The sequence below is a fragment of the Lycium ferocissimum genome, chromosome 4, assembly GCF_029784015.1.
Source record: "Lycium ferocissimum isolate CSIRO_LF1 chromosome 4, AGI_CSIRO_Lferr_CH_V1, whole genome shotgun sequence".
NCBI classification, from domain to species: domain Eukaryota; kingdom Viridiplantae; phylum Streptophyta; class Magnoliopsida; order Solanales; family Solanaceae; genus Lycium; species Lycium ferocissimum.
Genome location: NC_081345.1, coordinates 46975193 through 46997626, shown reverse-complemented (window position 1 = coordinate 46997626; position 22434 = coordinate 46975193). Strand labels below are relative to the sequence as shown.

Sequence of the window (22434 nt, the reverse complement as noted above, 5' to 3'; positions counted from 1 at the left end):
GTGCCTTTCTTTATTTAAGGAAACTTTATTCAATTATGAGCCTCAATGCAAAAAAGCAGTTGAAATGAGGGTTCAATTACGTTAGTAGTAGAAATCAATTACCCTACTTATGATGACTAAAAAATCCTTATAAGCAAGATATTAGTAGCCTATAGCATTTTTCGATTTTTCCTATATTAGCGTTTATAAATTTCATTATAACTGCGTAATATAACTTCCAGAGTTAATACCTTGCTCCTGAAATTTATAGAAAATTGATAATAATCCAACAATCCTAACCAAGTAACATAAATTCTTAATCACGTATATCCAATAAGATACAACAATTATATAATTCTTAATCACATAACCAAATAAGTCCATCTTTCCATTTCAACTAATATTAGTTTAATATATCCATATTCTTAAAAAAGTATTTTTCTCTAAGTTCAAGATACTTTCAATATATTACATTACACAATTGGACAAGTACTGAGTATCTTTTTAATTTTTTTAACATACACTATATTAAAATGAAAAGTTTTACTAAAGTAGAACATATACCTATCTAGCGATATAAATGGCACGGATCAAATTTTGAAAAGCTAAAATTTTGACCCGCCCTACCTCGTTTAGCATTGCTTTCAAATTTTGTCCTACCCCGTCTCGCTCTATGAAGAATTAATCTAAATAGCCGCTCAACCAACTGTTTAAATTAAAAATAGCCGGCAAACATACAATATAAGTATAATCCATGTATATTAAATGTATAATTAATCTATGTATACTAGCTACAAAAGATAAATACTGAATTCAGCCAGCTATGTGTGTAAAATTTCCCTCTCTCTATTTGCATTTCTATATGTACCAAACATTCTAAATCTTTTTTATTTTATTTTATATTTTTGCCATTTCTATTTTTTAAATTTATTTCCAAATTTCATGTTATTTAATTTGCATGGAAATAAAACTCAAAAAAAAAAAAGAGGTCCCCTTCAAAACCCTAATTCTTTTGTTTTTTTTTGTTCACTCTTCACTCTTCCCCCATACACTCACATTTCTTATTTTCTTATAATTCTTAAAAAAAAATTACCTAGGGTTAGGGTTTATAATGTCTACTACTACTCCTACTCCGGCGGCGGCGGCGGTGGCGGTGGCGGCGGCGGCAACAACATCAGAGAAGAAGAAACCTGTGTTTGTGAAAGTGGAAACCCTAAAACCTGGTACACATGGTCATAATTTGACTGTTAAGGTTGTTAATTCGAATACTGTTAAGGCTACTGGTGGCGGCGGCGGCGGCGGCGGGCGTGGTAGAGGATTAGCGTCGTTGAATTCTAGGGTTCCGCCAAGGATATCTGAGTGTCTTATTGGTGATGAAACTGGCTCTATACTATTCACTGCTCGTAACGAACAAGGTATGTATGTGTGTGTGTTTAGATGTAAATTTGGATTTTATTGAGGAAATGGAAGGGGAAAATGATTAATTATTTTGGTTTTTGGTTTTTATGTTGTTTCAATTTTGATACTTTACTGCTCGCAACGCATAGTGTTACGAACAAGTGGGGTGTGTGTGTGTATGTATATATGTATATATGTATATATGTGTATATGTATGTATGTGTGTGTGTGTGTGTGTATGTATGTGTGTGTGTGTGTGTATGTGTGTGTTTATGCAGGGGCGGATCTACGTGGGTGGCATGTGTGTGTGTCCATGTATGTATGTATGTGTGTGTGTGTGTGTTTATGTATGTCGGCAAAAAATTATGTGTATATATAGGGTAGATTTTATTTGTTTATGTACATATATTGTCTGTTTTTAGAACATTATAAACAAATGAAAAGGTTAAACTGATTAATTCTATTGATTTTTGTTCAAAATTGTATATTTTGGCTAGTCTAGGTTCGATCCCCATTGACAACATTATTTTTAATATTTAGCTTTTGTTTTTTTTTATTTCTATCATTGAATGAAAATCTGGATTACGAACTTTGTGTGTGTGTGTGTGTATGTGTATATATGTATGTATTTGCGTTTTTGCGTTTGTGTTTAGCATTGAAGTTTTGTTTTTCTGTTTCTAGATATTAAATTTGGATTTTATTGAGGAAATGAAAGGGTAAATAAGTAATTATCAAATGTGTATGTATGTATGTATTTGCGTTTTTGCGTTTTTGTTTAGTGTTAAATTTGATTGTCTGTTTTTAGATATTATATTTGGTTTTTATTGAGGAAATGAAAGGGAAACTGATTAATTCTATTGATTTTTAGATATACGAATTGTATATTTTGGCTAGCACCCGCAATTAATTTGGGCCAATTGGCCAGAAATGAAAAAATCCCATGTTTTCATTGAATAAATCTTTCCTCAGTTTTGTTTCTTCTTTATTTCTATCATTGTATGTATAGTTTTACGAACGGGGGGCGGGGGGGGGGGGGGGGGGGGGGTTGTATGTATGTATTTGCGTTTCTGCGTTTTTGTTTAGCCTTGAAGTTTTGTTTTCTATTTCTAGATATTAAATTTGGATTTTATTGAGGAAATGAAAGGGTAAATGAGTAATTATTAAATGTGTGTGTGTGTGTATTTGTGTTTCTGCGTTTGTGTTTAGCCTTGAAGTTTTGTTTTCTATTTCCAGATATTAAATTTGGATTTTATTGAGGAAATGAAAGGGTAAATGAGTAATTATCAAATATGTGTGTGTGTGTATGTATGTATTGGTGTTTCTGCGTTTGTGTTTAGCATTGAAGTTTTGTTTTCTATTTTTAGATATTAAATTTGGATTTTATTAAGGAAATGAAAGGGTAAATGAGTAATTATTAAATGTGTGTGTATGTATGTGTATATATGTATGTATTTGCGTTTCTGTGTTTGTGTTTAGCATTGAAGTTTTATTTTCTATTTCTAGATATTAAATTTGGATTTTATTGAGGCAATGAAAGGGTAAATGAGTAAATATTAAATGTGTATGTATGTATGTATGTATGTATGTGTATTACATTATATTTGCATTTCTGTGTTTTTGTTTAGTGTTAGATTTTATTGTCTGTTTTTAGATATTATAATTGGTTTTTATTGAGGAAATGAAATGGAAAATGATTAATTTGTTTGGTTTCCCTGTGTATGTTGTTTCAATTTTGATGTTTTTTCTTTGATGATCTAGTTTAGTGATAAATATATGCAGTTTTGCATTTTTGTTTAGCCTTAGGATTTGATATCTGTTTAGCCTTGAAATGTTCTTATTTATTTCTACATATCAAATTTGGACTTTATTGAGAAAATGAAATGGGAAATGAGGGAAAATGATTAATTTCTTTTGATGTCCCTGTTTATGTTGTTTCGATTTTAAATGTTTTTGCTTTGATGATCCTGTTTAGAGATAAATTATTGTGTATTGGAGTGAACATGCTGAAATAGCGGAAATATGTAGAGGATTCGTCTAGCCAACTATAACTAATTGCATTTCTGCATTTTTGTTTAGCCTTGAACTGTTCTGATTTCTAGATATTAAATTTGGATTTTATCGAGAAAATAAATGGAGAAATGAGGAAGAATGCTTAATTTCTTTTGATTCCCTGTTTATGTTGTTTCAATTTTGAATATTTTTCCCTTGATGATCCAGTTTAGAGATTGATTATTGTGTATTGGAATGGGATATGCTGAAATAGCACAAAATAATCGAGGATTCGTATAGCCAAATCTAACTAATTTTGGCTTGATATGCGACCGTTGCTATGTTGTGAACTTGTCATGGATGGAGAGTAGGGTTTTAGAATCATTGGCCCTTTGTATTTTCATGTTTGTTAGAGCTTATAATTAAAGAGAGAAGCCATACATGTTTTGAAGTGTGAGTGTTGCTATTATTCTTTCAGCAAGTTCCACTCATCTAACAAAAAAAATTTGTTTTATTTTCTGCTAAAGAAATATTATAAGTATCTCTTTGCTATGTAGAGTAATTTCTTTACGAATTCTAGTAGCTTGCTTATTTATTGGAATTCAGGGTTTTGTTTCTGTGTCTAATTGCTAGTATCTCATTCTGCCGCTCACAAAGGTTTAACCGCATTGTGCTTTGGAATAACTAGCTCATCTCATCTTCTTAGGAAATTATGAAGTTGAAACTTTTACCAATGATGACCTGGACGATGATTCTACATTGGTTGTGTTAACCTCTGTGTATATTGCAACTAGTTGTATTTTTATTCATTCCATGGAGACATGGAGATTTGATGACTATATTCAGGTTGCTGGCAAATTGTGGTGTGTTTTCATGTTAGCTTTTTTCCTACCTGATAACCATGGTGTAGGCTAGCTCGATACCTGCTAGCCCCACCAGCATTATTACCGGGTAATTCTGTCCACCAAGGCTTTGACAGCCAGGAAGAAATCACGTAGTGTTTTTGCTTCGCTGGGATTTGAACTTGAGGCATCATGGTTCTCAAAACACTTCATTGACCACTAGGCCACACCCTTGAGTGCATTTTCGTGTTATATTTTGTAGACTCATTACAGGAATAGGAAGCTTTAAGGAGGAACCCCCTTTCTTTTTGTTTTTGTATAGAAGGGTCAATGTTGTAACCTTGCTGGCATGTCTTAGTGCCAGGTAACACATTACCATCACCTGTTAAAAAAAATACGTATGTGGATTGTTTTTTGCTGGCAAATTCTTTAGAACGCTTGTAATTGTGTTTCAAAAACGTCAATAAAATGATTGTTGATATGCATTCAGAGAAAGGGGATGCTTTTGGTGTTGTGTTTGGATAAATCTGCTCTTTTAGTCACTTGTATTGTGATTTGGTGCCGAAAGACAAGATCTCCTTGATATGCAATGAGAGAGGTGATCCTATTAATGTTGTGTTTGAGATTTTTACTCCTTCAATTTTATATGCAGTTGATTTAATGAAGCCAGGTGCTACTGTGATTCTGCGGAATGCAAAGATTGACATGTTCAAGGGTTCCATGCGACTTGCAGTAGACAAATGGGGTCGCGTTGAGGTTACTGAACCAGCTGATATTGCTGTTAACGAAACAAACAACCTTTCGTTAGTTGAGTATGAATTGGTGAATGTTGAAGAGTAGATGAACTAATTAGCAGCGCGGTAGTTTTTTAAGTCGTCGAGTCCAATTCTTGTTTTTATTATTAATTATTGCTTTCCTTGAATTCTATGGAATTTTATGTGCGAGAACGCCAGCATTTCGGCCCTTCTTATTCTCTGGGTTTTGCTCTTATGTTTCTTGTTGCATGAATATTCAAACTTGTTCTTTTCAGTAAATAGAGAATGAGGCAAGTGATCAGTTTCTCAAGCTTTATCTCCTTATTCTTCTACTCTCTTTTTTTGGCTTCGGACCTTATTCTTCTACTTAGCTACCTAGTGTCAGATTAAGATGTTAATTAGTTCCATGTGGATCATGAGATGTAGGCATCGAATTTAGTGGTTGTTTGGTTACCGGGATTAGTTCCTGGTATAAAATTTTGGATTACATTATTTCGTGTTTGGTTATTGGTATAAATTTTGTACCAAAATCTTGATACTATCCTTTGATAGAGGAGTTGAAAAGTATGTTTCAACCATACACTCTCCTTTGATGTCCTTTCTCTCGTTTTACGATTTGTAAGTTTTCCTTTTAATTTGTTAAACATATCTGGTGAATCGGCGTATAGCTTTTGTGCTATAAGATTTAATTCATCTTTAACACCCTTAAGTGGCTTCCATGAGAAGATTCCTAGTTATAGATTTGAGTTTGGTTAGTCAGCATGGTTGAAACCTCCTTTTCCCCTGATAAACACTGGAAAATGGTCTAATAGTAACTGAATTTCCAGAAACAGCTCAGTAAGATAAGTGTTATTTTGGCCCACAGATTCATTAAGTGAGAAGTAACGGCAAAAATTAAAGACCAGTTCATATGAAGGCAATCCGCACAAAAAAGTGCAAAATTAAAGCCCGGTCCGTATGAAGGACGATCCACGCAAAAAATTGAAAATTTGTCATTGAAGAATAGTCATCTTCGTTACAGCGTCCGCAATTAAATATTTATGCAAATTTAATGACTTCCCTGATGTACACAATAAAATCTAGTATAAAATTATAAAAGCTCATCCGAACACGTAAATAATACGTCTCCCTCCCCAATTAACTAGGGCAAGCTAGAGCCTAGAATTAGCCGGGTCAATGCATATCAAATATATCACAAAAAATTTTAGATTACATCAACTCAACAGAGCACAAAAATATTAATGCGACACTTATTTTGGAACGAAGAAAGTGGATAACACCACAAAACATCTCATATTCTACTCATGCCAGTCTCCTATTTTTAATCTCATATTTCTACTCATACCAGTCTTCTATTTTTTTTTTTTATTTTTTTTTTTTGAGTGTGGTAATGTTAAATGGAGCATACCAGTCTCCTATGAAAAAGGACAATTGAATTAAAATAATATTTATAATAGGCCATAAAATCGATGTTCCCAGATTTTCCCCACCTCCTTCCAGTTGCTCCAAACAGTTCAGTATTTGATAAAAAATTCTCAATCAACAACCATGATAATACATTCTCCCCACAAGTTCCGAAAGCTAAAAAAGAGAGTCCAAGTGAAAAAAAGAGTAATTCCTTGGCTAGAAAATGAAATTTCAACTCCACAACTCAAAGAACAGTTAGGATACTATTCAAAACTAAAGGCAGCATTTAAGGCTAAGCTCCAATGGAACAACAGGTATCTGCTACAGAAAAATCATATTGAAAGCAACATATAGGATTTCCCATTTCAGTTTCAGTGATTATAGCTGCTATTCACAACGATGGGACGTGGGCAGGATATGACAGGTAAAAGATGTGCAAGTGAAACATATTTTCTTTGCAATAGCTAAATTCCTTCATATAGTAAAGATTTGGCCAATGTTACACCTCTAGAGCTTGCAACAACCCGAGGGTAGTCACTTGTAGACTAGAAATCATGAATAATAGTCCAGGATTCAATTCTCTTCTTTCGAACATTCTTTTACAAAGGTAGATGTGGTAGCGTCATTTGCCATGACGATTTCAGCACATGGACTAATCATGAAGCAATCAACTTGAGCTAAATAAATGTCAATGGTCTTCGTCGTCATCCCCGGACATTCATCTGATGAATTATCCTTGGCCCAATTAAATCTTCTAGTGCACTCAGTTGGTACATGACTAGTTATCATCCCTATACTCTGGATTCTCCTTCAATATAACAAAACCTTCAAGAATGGGCGAGAGTGGAATGTACCTGCATTTTAACAAGAATATTAGTAGATGGGAAGGACGAATATTATGTTTGTCGTCCGTCAGTTATTGAGGTCCCAATTTTGGTACTCGTGATATTCGATTGAGCATGATACCAATAATTGTTAATTTCTTAGCCATGTGACTGCCATCAGTGCCCATGTCTACACTAAGTGGAGCTTGTATTACTCCATACTTTTAAAGCGAGCAAAACAGCTCTAATATTTGACTTTGACACGGAATAGAATATCTTTTATGAGGAAGTATTAAAGTAAGTCACGAAAAATATTGCAGTGATGAACTTGCTGAAATTATGTTAAAAAGGAAGGAAAAAAGAAAAACTACGAAAAATAACATATTGCACTTACATGTTTGTTGGATAAAAATTCCAACAGATTGATGTAAGTCCATTAATGGAAAGACCAAAAGTGTCTAGTCAGTTAAATCAGATGTGCATCGTCAGAAATTATGATAATAAATAAAATCATCAAATGATTGAGAGACAAAATAGCAACAACCATGCAATATAACTAGCAAGTTTCATAGGAGAAGAACAATACTTTTCTGTTGCAAGTTCAGCTCGATCCCCAGCAGCAAGGAGAACCGGAGTTGAGTGTGTCTGAAAACCTGTAATCGTCTTTGGTCGACCAGCCTGACCTATAACATCAACAGCTTGGCCAACTCGAACAGGCACTGACAAGGGTTTTAAATTCTCATCCACAGTCATTAACATCCTTGGCTGTAAGAAGAAGCAAACACATAAATGATTAAAGAGAAAACAAAAAGGGCGGCCGCAGAGGGGATTGGCTAAAAACACAGAAGCCAAACCAACCAAACAGGGCAACAGGAGGGAGGGGAAGGCTAGTTCAAGAAACAGCAAACCTGCATTGCCAGTGTCAGAAAATATAGCACATAGTGGTATTTCCCCAAGATAATGGCCTTCATATCAAGACATATGTGCAGCATAGTTATGAGTCCAGCTAGCGCAGTCCTGAAACGGTTCAAAATTTAAGAGCCAACATCATATTGGGGTTTGAAGTTTCAGAAAGAATCAAAAAGGGCTAGCTCATGTCCATATTTATTTTAGGTTTAAGATAACAAATGTGTTAAAAGGGGATGGTGATCTTCATGGAAGGGAGTTGTCTCAAAAGATCTATAATTTCTTGAAGTTCATGCAAATTTGCTTAAAGATGGGGCAAGGAGGAAAAAGATCCATATAGGTAATATCTACTATGTTTTAGTCTTGCTAGAGGACTTCTACTATTATTATTAAGTGTAATAAACTTTTTTACATATATTTAACTAATTTTTATTTGGTGTGATGATGACATTATTTGAGCTTAAGTGGATGGAATAGTGAGGATTCATATAGCCGATCCCAATTTGTTTGGGACTAAGACGTAGTTGTCATTTAAGATAACAAATCTCATCAGATGCCTACGGTCGGTATATCTTTGAAAGCTCAGACGGAGAGAATAAACGGACTCCTCGAGGGCTACTTAAGTCCGTTTTTTTCCATTGCAGAAAAGAGATCCCTTCCCCCGAGGGGCCCTTTTTTCTTTTATAAGGGAAGAGATTGTAGCTGGGTACAAATAGGCCGGTGAAAGAAAAATCTCCCGGACACACTTCTAAAGAAGCAGAATATAACAGATCCTTTAGTGGCACTTCTCTGTTTATCTGCAATTGTTCACTTATAAACATCCTCATTCAAAAAACTCTTCTTAACTAGGTAAATCACATAAAATTTCAACTCAAAAAAGTATGTTTAGCCAAAAAAAGCCTTTAAAGGACTTTCATAATAGTTTGGAGAAGAATGCTTCTCTATAGAAGAGAAAACTTACGGAGATAACAAAAATCGTTCAGAATGATATGGTGAGAGTGTTATCAAGCCCTTCCCCAAATGAACAAGACCTTGAGCGATCCGCACCTACAGAAGTAGCAGATGCCAATGATTAGAGTAAGTGGGTGTGTAATCACAAGGATATGGACTTGTCACAGAATAACTGAGAAATATTTTGTTTCTTACACAGAAAAGAAGGTTGGCTTCTTTGTAATAGTAACTGGACAGGTTACGCAGCATTCCAGCTATTCGAGCATTGTTTGTTCCTGCACCTATCAATCCCAAGGAAACGATAGCAGCCTGTATAATTTAGATAAGTTTTTAGATTTAACAATCTAATAGCTGCTCAAATAACTACACTCATCCAAAATACCGTTTCTACTATTTTTTTTGGGGAGATTGTAACAAAAGAAATACCATCGCTACTTCAGTGTCTGAATCGTGACTGAGCCTGCTCAGAGTGTCCATGACATTGACCTGTCCAAGCCAGCCAGGGGAATAAATATGTTACCAAGAGATGAAAGCAGAAGAAAAGAGAAACAGGCCATAAGCAACCAGTCAATAAAAGAGGTAAAACCAGAACACTAACGCAGAAAAAAGTGAGTGAAAGAAACAAGGATGGAAAAAGAAATCTACTGTATGGATATTTCGAGATATCATACCTTAGGATTTGATATGCAGAGGAGGCCAAGAGCCAATGGAACTGCTCTTCTGATATTTTGCTCCCCATACTGCAAAAGATGTTCTAGTGAGCGTATTGTCATTTCAAGCCCCAACTCTTCAGACATTGCAACCATCGCAATACCAAGGACAGCTGGTCCCTGATAGGTTTCACCCTTTTCAAGATGTTGAGCACATTGACCAAGAAATTGTTGGACCTAGAGAAGAATAACGGTCAGCAATTGCAATCATTCAAACCGGAATCGCTTAGAGGTGAAAGGAAGGAAACCTCTATTACCTTGAGTACATTGCCTGTCCCAGCATAGGCACAAGAAAGGAGGGTCATATCGCAATGCTTTCTGATCTTCTCGTGGAAAGTCTTTGAAACTTCAGCTGTTGCCTCAACGCTTTCCTATAGGACAGAGATACCAAATCAGAATAAGAAGTTATACAATCCAACAATGTTGAATAGATATTCACGAGTATCTATGTCATATTGCTATAGCTGATAATCGGCAGAGGTATCAAGAACTGCAGTTAATTCAGATTTTCTTCAATCTCTGTAGAAACTAACGCATGTAACTTTTTCAGTTACCTGCTTCCCAAGGTATAAAAGACCAAGACCCAGAGGCAAGAGACGGGCAAGAGGCTCTCCCAATTCTGACTCGCTTCGCTCCATCAATGCAAAGATGATTGCCTGGGCGATCTCTTCGTTACATGAACCCACGTACACCAAGCCCAACGATATTGCAGTGAATGCAATTACATCAAGGGACGCCTTGCTATCTCCAAGTATGGGAGTCAATATACTTCTGATCTGAAAAACGGCGAGCACTCAATGTAACATTGTATATATCCAGACCAATCTTATAGAGTACCAAAATACAAGGTAGAACTTTGTAAACTAAGGATGAATTAAAGGACAGAGAAGAAAGTTTATTCTTGTCTACCAAACCCAAAAGAAGAAATAGGAACATTACCTGCTCATTCTGAGCACCTGCATAAGCAAGACCCAGACCCATTATAGCACCTATTCTAACTGAAGGGTCATCTTTGTCACAATATTCAGCAAGAAGTGCCAATGCCTGCACAGAGAATAGAGTGAAATCTCAGGATATGAAGATTTGTGGAGAGAATGGGTATAGACATCAAATAAACATTAGATGATGCTCACCGGATCACAATCATTCTTGATGCCACAGTTTACAATCCCAACTCCTAATAGTGCACCGGCAATTACATGGGTATCAGTACTATGGAAATATTTGTCAAGTTGTGCAAGCCCAGAATCAACATCCCAAAGCAGGATCATTCCCTAAATTCGGGAAAGAACAATCAGTAGCTGCAAATAGGTAATCAACAAGGAGAGTCGAAAGAATTAGTAAACATCTATACCAGACTTGCTGCAGCACTAGCTTTCCCATGTTCTTTATTTTTGAAAAGCCAGTTTGTAGAGGAACCACCGCTTGTGGCCTCTGATGGTACCGTCATCAACTTATCCTGCAGCAGAAAAATACCAAGAGTTGTTTATGGATACAGATACACAACAAGCTATACAAATACAAACATATATCTATATGTGCATGCCTGGGTATGAAAAATACAACTTGACTAATTTTACCTGGCCAAAACCAGCATTGACAAATGCATTGACGAATGTAGCAGCCAAATTTTGTCTAGCCGAATCGACATTTGCCCCAGCACTAGCTCGGCCATCAAGCAAATGTGGCTAATAAATCGAAACAAGATCTGATTTAGTTGCAATTTACAGATAAGCTTTTTCTATGTGATAATAACTAAAAACATAAAGGTCAATTTCTTCAGATGAAATGTTTTCATAAATGACAGATCACCCAAAACAGATCTTTTGTTCAAGCAGGCGTTCTTTATCTTTCTTCGAATGGCCAACCAAGGTGCAAAAGAAAACTGAGATAAGTTACTCACACATTTATTTAGAACATGAGAAAGGATGGCAAAAATTAAAAAAGAAAGCAAATTAAAAAAAGGAGCAGATTCGTCGATAATTAATAACCATAACTGGATGCTGGCAAAACAATGCAACAATGACATGAGATATTTCTTGCAGAATAAAAGCAGATACACAGGGTCGGTAACATATGCCTCCAGGACAATGTCAGGTGAATCACTTCAAATTGGGAATATCGAACAGATACAACAGTATACACAAATCAAGCATGATAAGGAGAGGTGTTATGTAGAAGTGTTAACCTTGTATATGTCATCAGGGGTTTTGGCTTCCATGACCTCAATATCACGAGCAAGTGCAAGATACCCTTCACTTAATTTCGCATTGTTAACAATTTCCTGCAATACTTCTCTCTCTTCATCACTCGCACACATCTCTTCATCAATATCAAACGTTTGACCCTGTGATTCAAAATTGTCAAATTTAGCATCTTGGATCTATAATTATCATAACATATTAACATTATGTTGAAAAGGCCTGAGGAGACATATACCTGGCAGGGAATATAGGGCAAAAAGGGTATTACAGGGAAATAAAAGAAATAATGGAGGGATAGTTCTCTTTTTTAACTAATGAAATAATGCAGTGACAGTTCAATGTATCATTCTTTGTTAAGGAGTTACTGATCATCTTTCATTTCCAAAAAAAAAGTAGTTACTGATCATTACACCAGTAATAATCTCATAGAACAGCAGTGAAAAAGCATTGATATAAAACCTCAGAGATCAAGAATCTGAATTAGAGGTATTCTTTGACCCAGAAAGAAAACTAGGATTCTTCTACATGCTGGAATGCTCTGACTAATACAAATAGCACACAATGAAGAACTTACATGGCGAGCAAGGATATAACAGAACTGCCTCTTCCGTAGATTATCATCACATGACGTAAAAACTTGCTTTATAGACTGCAAGAGAAGATGGAAACCAAAATAATAACAAGTACTCAGATTTCAGAATGTAAAATCTTAAAGATCCACTAGTCTCTGACAAACATACTTCACAGTATATCGAAAAACGAAAAAGAATTAGCTAGTAATAGTAAGCAGTGCATACCTGCATGTTGTCTAGGGCTAATGCAGTCACAAGTGCGAGAGGATACTCCTCAAACTTCATGTATATAGTGTATGCAATATCTAGTACCAACATGTCATCAGGCCCAGGAAGGTATCTGTAAGACAACAAAAGGCATGTGAGCTGAAGCAGAGGTCGTAGACAGAACAAATCAGATGGAAGAAGATTGGTAGACAGAAATAGACAAAAGAAAGTATCATTCCTGCATTAAACAAAGCATAAGCACTTTAGCCTGCCTTCTACAACATGGTAGACAGCAATAAATTGAGCTTTGAGGGGGAGGAAAAGTTTGAAACTCTCAGTTGCTCAAGCAAGACTGGCAAACGGCATAGACCATCAATCAGACAGCACAATATTAATTGGAATTTATGCATGCACAACGCTATCTATTCTCTAACGATTGTCTTCCAAAGGGTACTAGGAAGGGTATCTCATGTCTATCAAAGGTTAAAATTTATTTTCAAACAGAGCCAACCAATTATAATTTTTTCCGATAACCATGGTGTCCGGGCCAGCTTGCGCGGACCTCAACTAATTCCACGGGATACCTGCCACCTCCCACCAGCAACAGGTACCAGGTAACTCTATCCACCAAGACTAGGACAGACGGGAAGAAATCACCTAGTGTTTTTGTCTCTGCTGGGAGTTGAACCTGAGATCTCATGGTTCTCAATCCACTTCATCGACCACTAAGTCACACCCTTGGGTGCGAGCCTACCAATTATAATTATTAGATATCGTGCTCTGATCCCTGATGAACTCGCTTCCAATTGCAACGTCTTTGGAAACTCTGTAGATGCTTTAATATGAATTGGCCATTTTTGAGAAAACAACTCGTCCCCTTAAGGTAAACAAGAAAGCCAAAACCTTACACAAAAAACCAAGAAAGCTCGTGCGCTGATTCCTTAATTTTTCAAGTTTAAATCTACGATTCCAATACCTCAACTATGTAACAACAGTTAACATCACGTATATGCATGTCCAAGATGCTCACAGGGAGTATATACCCTCTCTAGGGTTTTTATTAGCTTAGTGATAAATGAATACCGCTTAGAAGCAAAATATCAGGATATGTGATTTAAGCTATTAGTCTCAACTCACAAGCTGAAATCAACATTGAAGATTCTGGTTTGACAAGAAACCACAGAAAAAGGGAGAGGAATAAAAGAAGAGAGAAACGCATAGAGTGGCGTACAAAAGCTCCTCTAGAACTCATCCTATCAGAAAATTGAAGGGATTCAGATGTTCTTCAGGGGATACCCATAAACATGTCCAGAGCCGACTTACTTTGCAAAACTGGTGAGATAAGCGCATGTCCGTTTACAATTGCTGCTATCCACATGCTCCACCAAGAGATCAAGGTCTTCAACCTGGAATTATGCGAAGGATTTTTACTAATACACTTATACACATACTACCAAATGATGCATGGTATCAGGAAAGAAACAGTACCTCGATTAAAAGATCCACAGCGTCAGGTTCGGCATTATGCTACATTGCAAAGAACGATATCAATTGAACATTCTGGCAGAAGTAAAGGGTAGATAAATACAGAGAGATTTATGTATCTGCTCAGGACACGATGTATCGTAGCAACCTCTTATACTCTATTATCCTGCAACTTGTCACAATTGACAACAGAAAATCATATGTGATATTTGATACCTTCATGTCGAAAGAAACAATCTGTTGCACGAGCTCCATAAGATCATCAATTGGGGCCTCTTCACTCTGAAAATAATACATATATAGAGAGCATAAATATATGCAAGCTAATGAAACTGATTTATGTCAGAATCATATCATGATTTAAGAGTAAGAAAGCATGCCTCAAGGCAGGAACTCTTTTCTCTAACCCAAATTCCAAAAAGAAAACAATGAATTTTAGGCAAAGGCACAATATTGAAGAAATATCTATCTTAAAGGAATTCTATATGTAAATATTTGCTGGTAATGAAAACAAGGACTTGTAGAAATAAATATACACCCTACATTTCATTTTATGTCATCCCGTTTGATTAGGCATGGAGTTAAGATGTTAATTAGACTCATAAAACATATTAGTGAAGATGGAGTGTTAAAATATCAGTCGCAAAGGGAGCAAACTCACGTCAAAGTTAATGTGTCAATGGTTTATGAATTTAAGTTCTTGAAAGTTGTACAAATAAAATGGTGTCAAACATTTTGAAACATCCCAAAATGGAAAGAGTGTCACATAAATTAAATTGGAATAGATACAGATGGAGTTGCATGTAATGGTGATCTAAAAAATATACAAATATTAGACTGGAGACAAGGAATTCCCGAATACAAAGCACTACAGCAATAACTGTTGACAGCTATCTGCTCACACTTTACAAGAACCTCGGGATTGAAGGAACACTAACCTGCCGCTTTGCATACTCTTGTCCAATTTCTCCAGCCAAGTTCCTGTCACAAACAGCCAGCATTTAACAGCAACATCAGAGGATGCAGGAGGAAATTACTTCTTTTTTTTTTGTGCAGATTACAGGCAAAAATGGAGATCGCAGAAATCGGAAATGATAACACGCACTCGCATACGCATCAAGAAATATGTAAAACAACTAATATCTTATCGTTACAATCAATTACCATCAGAAATCCATATAGATGCAACATCAAAACTAAGACTAATTTCATCGCATTTACAGTCTGCAACAGCATTGGTACAGTCTACTAAATATCTCAGGATAGCTGGAGTACAAAAACAAAGATATGCTTACCTAACATATTCATGTCCCCAGGAACCAATGTCGCCTTGAGATCCCAACAGTCTATACTTCAAGCTCTCCTGTAAGAACCAAAGAATATTAACAATATCTATTATAGCTAATAAAGATACTTAAGCTCACACCAAAGAATTAATAGTATAACAGAATAAACAGAACATACCCTTTCTCCTTCAGCAGACATTGTCAAAGCCAGTACAGAGAGAATATCTGCCAGAAGTGTCTGCATGCATTGAAATTAAAACATGTGAATAAGTATATTCAAATTTCAGAATAGAGAAGTGTAGGACAGAAGTCAATGCCTTCAAATCTGAATCTGGCATTTTCTCATAAAATCCCTTTAGTGTTCCATAATGGGCACGCAAGAACTTCAGTGGTTTTGGAACCGATGTCATGGAGCTTGTTGCCGTACGTATTTCCTGCCTGCAAAAGAGAAAAAATGAATAAGAGAAAAGATAAACATCCTAGTTTTCTCCTATAACTGTAAACACCATCAACACCTTCTGGGAGTTGAAACTCTTAAGCTGGCATGTCATTCTTCTTGTAACTATTAACCTTATACACAACTCAACAAATGGACATTCTATTGTTGATATACCATGTTGACAAAAACATTACGCTTTTTTATCAGTATATAGTGATATACCACATCGACTATGCATTGACCTTTTTGTTTAGTAAATAGATTGACTATACATTGTTTTATCTGTTTAAATATGTTAACTCTACTTATAAAGTCAAATTATCTTCTTAGTCTCCATCTCAACTCAAACTATCTGATAGAAGGAAAGGAAATGGTATTTTCCAAAATAGGACACCCAAATATGCACAGGTGATAAGCATGTCTCACATCCTCAATTCAAAACCGGCAATCTTTCAAATTTTGGAAATTGACTGCAAATGCTAATCCGTCAATGTTTTGTGCGGAGTGTCAAATAAGTTCTACTCCAACAATGTTTTATACGGACTGTCCAACAATGCTTTTTATGGGACTGTTTATTTTTATAATCTTTTCGTGCAATGGTGGTGTCAGGGCCAGCTTAAGCACACCTCGACTATTCCATTGAATACCTGTACCTTCCTCCGCAGAGGTCCTGGTAACTCTGACCACCAAGGATTAGGTAAATGGAAAGAAAATAATTAGTTTCTAGTCTCTGCTGGAAATTGAACCCTATTCTCCAACGTGTTCACCCACTTCATTAACTGCTAAGCCACACCCTTGGATGCACAGCTCTTGCATTTGTGATAGTGTGCTAAAGACACTAGTTCTAATCATAGGTGCACTTGGCACATCTCTTAGAGATACATACAAAAAGAACAAGGGACGTCTTCCACGTGCTGCTAAGTATTACTAAGTTTTTTGGCACATTTCGTGGAGATTCATAAACAATAAGACTGAGGGACCTTCTTCCACCTGCTATTACCACTCTTGCAAAGAAAGCACACTGAAGAACTAAATGGAAGTCTTAATAGTCAGTTCCCTCATTCTTGCAAGACGATTACTGTCCCAAAAGTTCCTTCAAATACAACTAATATCTTCAAAACTTCAAACACAAATGAGATGCACAATCATCCTGAGATTCTATGCTGCACAAAGCTTCATAAACACACCTCTTAAGCCAATAAACACTTCACTACATTTCGTCAATCCAGTAGAAGTGAACAAAAATGTGGGTCACTGTCAACTATGCATTCAAGTACCCAAAATAAGAAATTTAATAATAACGAAAAGAAAGAAAAACCTCATGCTCTCCAGGGCAACCTTCTGAAGTCCGGGATCTGCATCCTGAACTCTTTCCACATACAATTCCAATTGCTGCTTCAAAGCCAAATCTTCTTCGGACTAAACACAATATCATAAAACAACAAATAAATAAACCAAAGACACAACATACATAAGCTAAAAGTGGTGACAAATAATCAGCTAAGAGAAGCATTGCTTCTCTCTGGTTCTATTAAACTAACATGCCTATCCAAAAATAATAAATATTACTCCCTTCGTTCCGAAAAGATGTGAGATTTAGAGTCAATTTTGTTCAAACATTGTTCCTTAACTTTTCGAAAATTAATACATTGAGAGCCCCTTAAACTTGTCAGCAAATTTCATTTAGACTCATAAAGTAAGTCATCTCCTTTAATTCTACACATCATCTTCAATTGGACAATTGGAACATGCCTGAGATTTTACGATTTATTCAGACTAACTCATATAATTAAAGAGGTGACATACTTTAAGTGATTAACTTAACTACGTAATGAGCATTTGAGAACATGCAAATTAAAAATTACGAAATTTGAATAGAAAGTGTCTAATAGGAACACTTTATCATGTGTTTAGGTGCTCAATTGAAACAAGTTGTAACTACGTAATGAGCATTTGAGAACATGCACATTAAAAATTACGAAATTTGAATAGAAAGTGTTTAATAGGAACACTTTATCATGTGTTTAGGTGCTCAATTGAAACAAGTTGTAGTTGAAGTGTCTAAATCACATTTGCTGACATATTTAACGAAAGACGATGTATTAAGCCCAGCTAAAACTACATACAAATATTCTAAACTCACAAATTTGTACAATTAAACTGCTAAGACAATGCTGTTTGACTATTATATAGTATGCAAAATAAGACATTATGAAGTATTGCATTGATAAAAAGCAACATGAATTTTTTATCCTTTTTCCGCATTTCCTTTTTTCTTCTTGCAATAACTCAGCAAATTTGTTGTTTGACTATCAAATAGTATGCAAATTTGCTGTAAAGCATGTGCTATTTACAGCCAATTTTTGTCAAACATTATTCCTTAACTTTTTGAAAACTAATATAGCTAAAACTACATACTAAGATTCTAAACTCATAAATATGTATAATTAAACTGCTAGGACAATGTTGTATGCAAAATAAGACATTATGAAGTATTGCATTGATTAAAGCGAAAATTACAGCCAAATGCCATTAGGCCATCTAGTTTGCAAAATATGTACAGTGTATAAGTAGTGTATAAAGTATACTAGATATACATATACTATACATACCTATACATATACTATACACTACCTATGCAGCCGAAGTGTATAGACAGTGTATGCTTCTGCAATGTTTGGTAAACTATATGGCTGAAGGGTATATTTAGGTAAGTTTCCCAATTTTTAATCCTTTGTTCCTATTTCCTTCTTTTTTTTCCTTGCTAACTCACTAAAATCAACTAAGTGATGACTTTTCAAAAATGCAGTATAAACTATTCACTTGCATATATACTATGTACATATTTTGTAAAATAGATGGCCGAATGGTATTTAGCAGTAATTTCCATTTCCCCATTAAGCTGCTAGGACAATGTTGTTTGACTATCAAAATCTAGTAAGCACAATAAGACATAAAGTATTTCATTGATTAAAAGCTAACATAACGTTTCAAAATTATAACTTTTTCATCGGATTCATACTCATTGATACTTACTAGATCTTCATTATTTCTTCTCATGCTTCTTCTTTGGAAAAGATTTCAATGTTATGTCATATTATATGTCCTCTATAACAACATTTTGCTATAGGATTGACGCTAAAACTAATATAAGGTTATTTTATGATTTAATAGTTGTATTATGTTGAGCCAAGGGTCTTCGAAAACAGCCTCTCTACCTCCATAGTAGTCTCTACCTCCATAGTAGGGGTAAGGTCTGCGTACACTCTATCCTCCCCAGACCCCACTTTGTGGGGACATTGGGTATGTTGTTGTTGTTGTTGTTGTGATGCTAAAACTAAGTACAAATTAATACAGCTAAAACTAAGTACAAAATTTTGAACTCACAAATTAGTATAACTGAATTGCTAATACATATGCTGTTTGACTATCAAATAGTATGCAATATAAGCCATGAAGTATCTTGCATTGATTAAAGGAAATTTTCAAAAATATACAGCTTTTGAAAATATTTACGACACGTAGCCCAATATTATACAACATTATACCTCGGGGGAAAAGCATTATACATAATGTATCAACCTTGTCCAATAGCGTATAAAATGTGTTTATACACAAATATGGGCTAAATCAGGTAACAAACTCAAAATAACCCTACGTAACATACATCCTTTCTCCCAGTAGACATAAAGCGTAAGCAACATGAATTTTTTATCCTTTTTTTTCACATTTCCTTTTTTCTTCTTGCAATAACTCAGCTAAGTAATAACTTTCCAAAATTGTAAATTGTTTTATCAGAATTCATACTCATTGATTAAAACCTAACATAACATTTCAAAATTGTACAAATTTTTTTCTCAAATATATATACTCTCATTAATAGGAACAATTTATCATGTATTCAAGTGCTGAATTGAAACAAGCTGTAGTTCGAGTGTCTAAATGAAAATTACTGACAAATTTAAAAGCCTAAAACTACGTACACATATTCTAAAATCACAAAATAAGACATGAAATATTACATAGATTAAAAGCAAAACATAACATTTCAAAATTGTACAACATTTTTAACAGATTAATATAGTAATTGATACTTACTAGATCTTCGTCTTTCTTGTCATCCTTTTTCTTTGGATCCTTCGCCGGAACTTTCACCGGTGCTTCTTCTCCGGCGGGTTTTCCGGCGGTACTATTCGGATCCGGATTTTTTGACATTTTTGCTCAAACCCTAACAAAAAAATCCAAGTGATTTGATTGAAAAAGAAGATGAGTAGCTAAAATGAGCAACAAACAGGAAAAATGCTATGTTTAAGCCCTAAATATATATATATATATATTGAAGAATAAAGGTTTTCTTTTTCACCAAGCCAAGTGTTTTTTCTTTAGTTTTCTGTTTGTCCCTCCAGTGTTTTCTTTTTCAAGCTCTTTAAGAAAAAAAAAACATTAACTTAAAAAGGTAATTTGATTAAATTATTCTTACTTATTTTTTTAATTTCAATTTAATGTTACTCTCTTTTTTGCTGGGTAAATTTCATGAATGGCCACTTAACTATCATTTTTTTCACCAAAGTTACATAATTGCCATTTTTTTCCACTAAAGTCACTTAACTATATTTTCTAACACAAATGTCATATACCTATCACTTTTTTTCACCAAAGTCACTTAACTATCGTTTTTTTTTTCAATAAAGTAACTTAACTATGTTTTCTAACAGAAAAGTTATATAACTATCATCTTTTTCACCAAAGTCACTTAACTATATTTTTTAACACAAAACATAGTTAAGTGATTTTGGTGAAAAAATGTGATAGTTAAGTGATCATTCATGAAATTTACCCCTATTCCGCTACAATAATCTCTTTCCATATTTATTGAGTAACGCTAAAAGTGAAAACTAATAATAGTTAATTATATCTAGATTTTCTAAAATAACAACTATTTCGGATCATCTATTTAATAAGGATGACAAGTAAATAGATCGGAACACTAATGAAAGGATTGTTTGAACTCAAGGAAGATTGGGATGGAAAAGCTTTTCTTTCTATACATTCTATAGTGATTTCTTTTCTATTTTAACTTTGAGTAAAAAAAAAAAAAAAAAAGTTAAATTACCCAAGAATGCTTATCAACAGTGTTGAGCTTGTAAAGTTTTTCTGTTATAGACTGTGATTTGAAATTGTAAATTTTATTTATATTATTGACATGTATTTCTAGTCTTCAAGATTTTTATCTACTTTATTTACTACTAGTATACTTGCCCGCACTTCGCCCGGTTAAAAAGTTTCTTATACAAATATAAAAATCGTTGATTCAACGAAAGCAAGATAAAAATAAACACACAATAAATTAACGTAGAAAAGTAAAATAAAGACAATCTCCGCATTTAGTTTAAGTTTTTTGTTTCTGCCAAGAAATTAAAATTTTATAGATAGATGCGCAAAAAATAAAACATGTCAATAAGCATAACAATTGTAGATATACTAAAAAGTAAGAGAGAAATATGAAGATAAAGATAAAGTAAAAGGAGATAAAAACATAACATACTTTTGTTACCCTCGAACCTCTTTGAGAGCATTTACTTGATGTAAACAAAGAAAATGAAAATCTCAAGAACATTCCAAACGCAAAAGCACAAAGTAAGCAATTTAAGAAAACTAAAGATATATAAATGCTGATTAACAAAATAAAAAGGGGGGGGGGGGGGGGGGGGGGGGGGTAAATGCACGCTCTAAAAATAGTTCTAATGACGAAAGCGATAATTTTAAAGCCTGTCAATTTTTTGTTTTTTGATAATTCTCATGATATTTATAAACATACAATGGTATTGAATTAAATGTCCACGGAAAAAAATTTGAGCACGTAAACTTGGAAAGGAAAGCATATTACTATGCTTGTTAGGCATGAACTTCCTCCGAGCGCATCAACCTGAAACAAAAATAAAGAAACTCAAAATTACCAAAAGTTACAGCCATGTAAGCACAATAAAAATAAAATTTACCTTTCGCTTAACAACAACAAAAAGAAAAGAGCAAAGGTATACTATCAAAATAATCCCCCTTTTAATAATGACTGAAGCCACAAAATTTATTAAAATTCCTCATGTTCAAAGATATAAAATCACTAAAGGAAGTTAGAACGGGAAGGAGAAAATTGAGTAAGAAGTACAATAAAATGAGGAAAAGGGAGAAGTATTGTGCTTTTATTAATAAATCTAAGGGTTCTTAAATTTAATATACATTAATCACATTAACTATATATAATAGATATGAGTATCTATTAGAAATATGTTATTTTAATCATAGATGGACGCTTTTCGAAAATCCGTGATAAATCCTTCAATTTTTTGTGGCCTCCACGATAGGTTTGTCTCGCAAAATCAATTATATGATGAAAGATAAATAACATGAAGGTCATTCCGACATGTATTCAAGGACATCGTAACTTGTCGGTAATTGAATAGATGTGAAACTTGTATTTAT

At 34.5% G+C, this 22434-nt stretch overlaps 2 protein-coding genes across 3 annotated transcripts; one reads left to right on the top strand and one right to left on the bottom strand.

Annotated features, from left to right (window-relative positions):
• The first annotated feature begins 1009 nt into the window (after positions 1-1009).
• LOC132053351 (uncharacterized protein At4g28440-like) lies at positions 1010-5279 on the top strand. The gene is made up of 2 exons (XM_059445340.1): positions 1010-1394; positions 4861-5279. Exons 1-2 carry the CDS (start codon positions 1091-1093, stop codon positions 5046-5048), a joined length of 492 nt encoding a protein of 163 aa, XP_059301323.1. The 5' UTR covers positions 1010-1090; the 3' UTR covers positions 5049-5279.
• A 1410-nt stretch (positions 5280-6689) lies between these two features.
• LOC132053348 (26S proteasome non-ATPase regulatory subunit 2 homolog A-like) lies at positions 6690-20191 on the bottom strand. Of its 2 annotated transcripts, none has more exons than XM_059445337.1 (25): positions 20053-20191; positions 17273-17373; positions 15833-15953; positions 15694-15753; positions 15525-15592; positions 15168-15210; positions 14446-14511; positions 14233-14271; positions 14068-14150; positions 12763-12877; positions 12540-12614; positions 11950-12108; positions 11342-11449; positions 11116-11220; positions 10895-11035; positions 10701-10805; positions 10316-10537; positions 10019-10132; positions 9723-9938; positions 9478-9537; positions 9247-9360; positions 9062-9147; positions 8103-8211; positions 7781-7959; positions 6690-7224 (listed from the first exon to the last, which is right to left on the bottom strand). In XM_059445337.1, the coding sequence occupies exons 1-25, from the start codon at positions 20167-20169 to the stop codon at positions 7149-7151; spliced, it is 2682 nt and encodes an 893-aa protein (XP_059301320.1). In that variant the 5' UTR covers positions 20170-20191; the 3' UTR covers positions 6690-7148. The 2 variants fall into 2 exon arrangements, with proteins under 2 accessions (XP_059301320.1, XP_059301321.1); XM_059445338.1 differs by lacking the exon at positions 20053-20191 and adding an exon at positions 18991-18995.
• Positions 20192-22434: the final 2243 nt, after the last annotated feature.

What these genes read in the sequence shown, in the direction of transcription:
- LOC132053351 (XM_059445340.1), top strand. Translation starts at nt 1,091, where the DNA reads ATGTCTACTACTACTCCTACTCCGGCGGCGGCGGCGGTGGCGGTGGCG. An exon ending in CACTGCTCGTAACGAACAAG is followed by an intron (nt 1,395 to 4,860) that starts GTATGTATGTGT and finishes TTTTATATGCAG; the next exon opens with TTGATTTAATGAAGCCAGGT.
- LOC132053348 (XM_059445337.1), bottom strand. Translation starts at nt 20,169, where the DNA reads ATGTCAAAAAATCCGGATCCGAATAGTACCGCCGGAAAACCCGCCGGA. An exon ending in CCCCTGATGACATATACAAG is followed by an intron (nt 11,450 to 11,949) that starts GTTAACACTTCT and finishes TCGATTTATTAG; the next exon opens with CCACATTTGCTTGATGGCCG. An exon ending in CAGGTGCTCAGAATGAGCAG is followed by an intron (nt 10,538 to 10,700) that starts GTAATGTTCCTA and finishes GCCGTTTTTCAG; the next exon opens with ATCAGAAGTATATTGACTCC.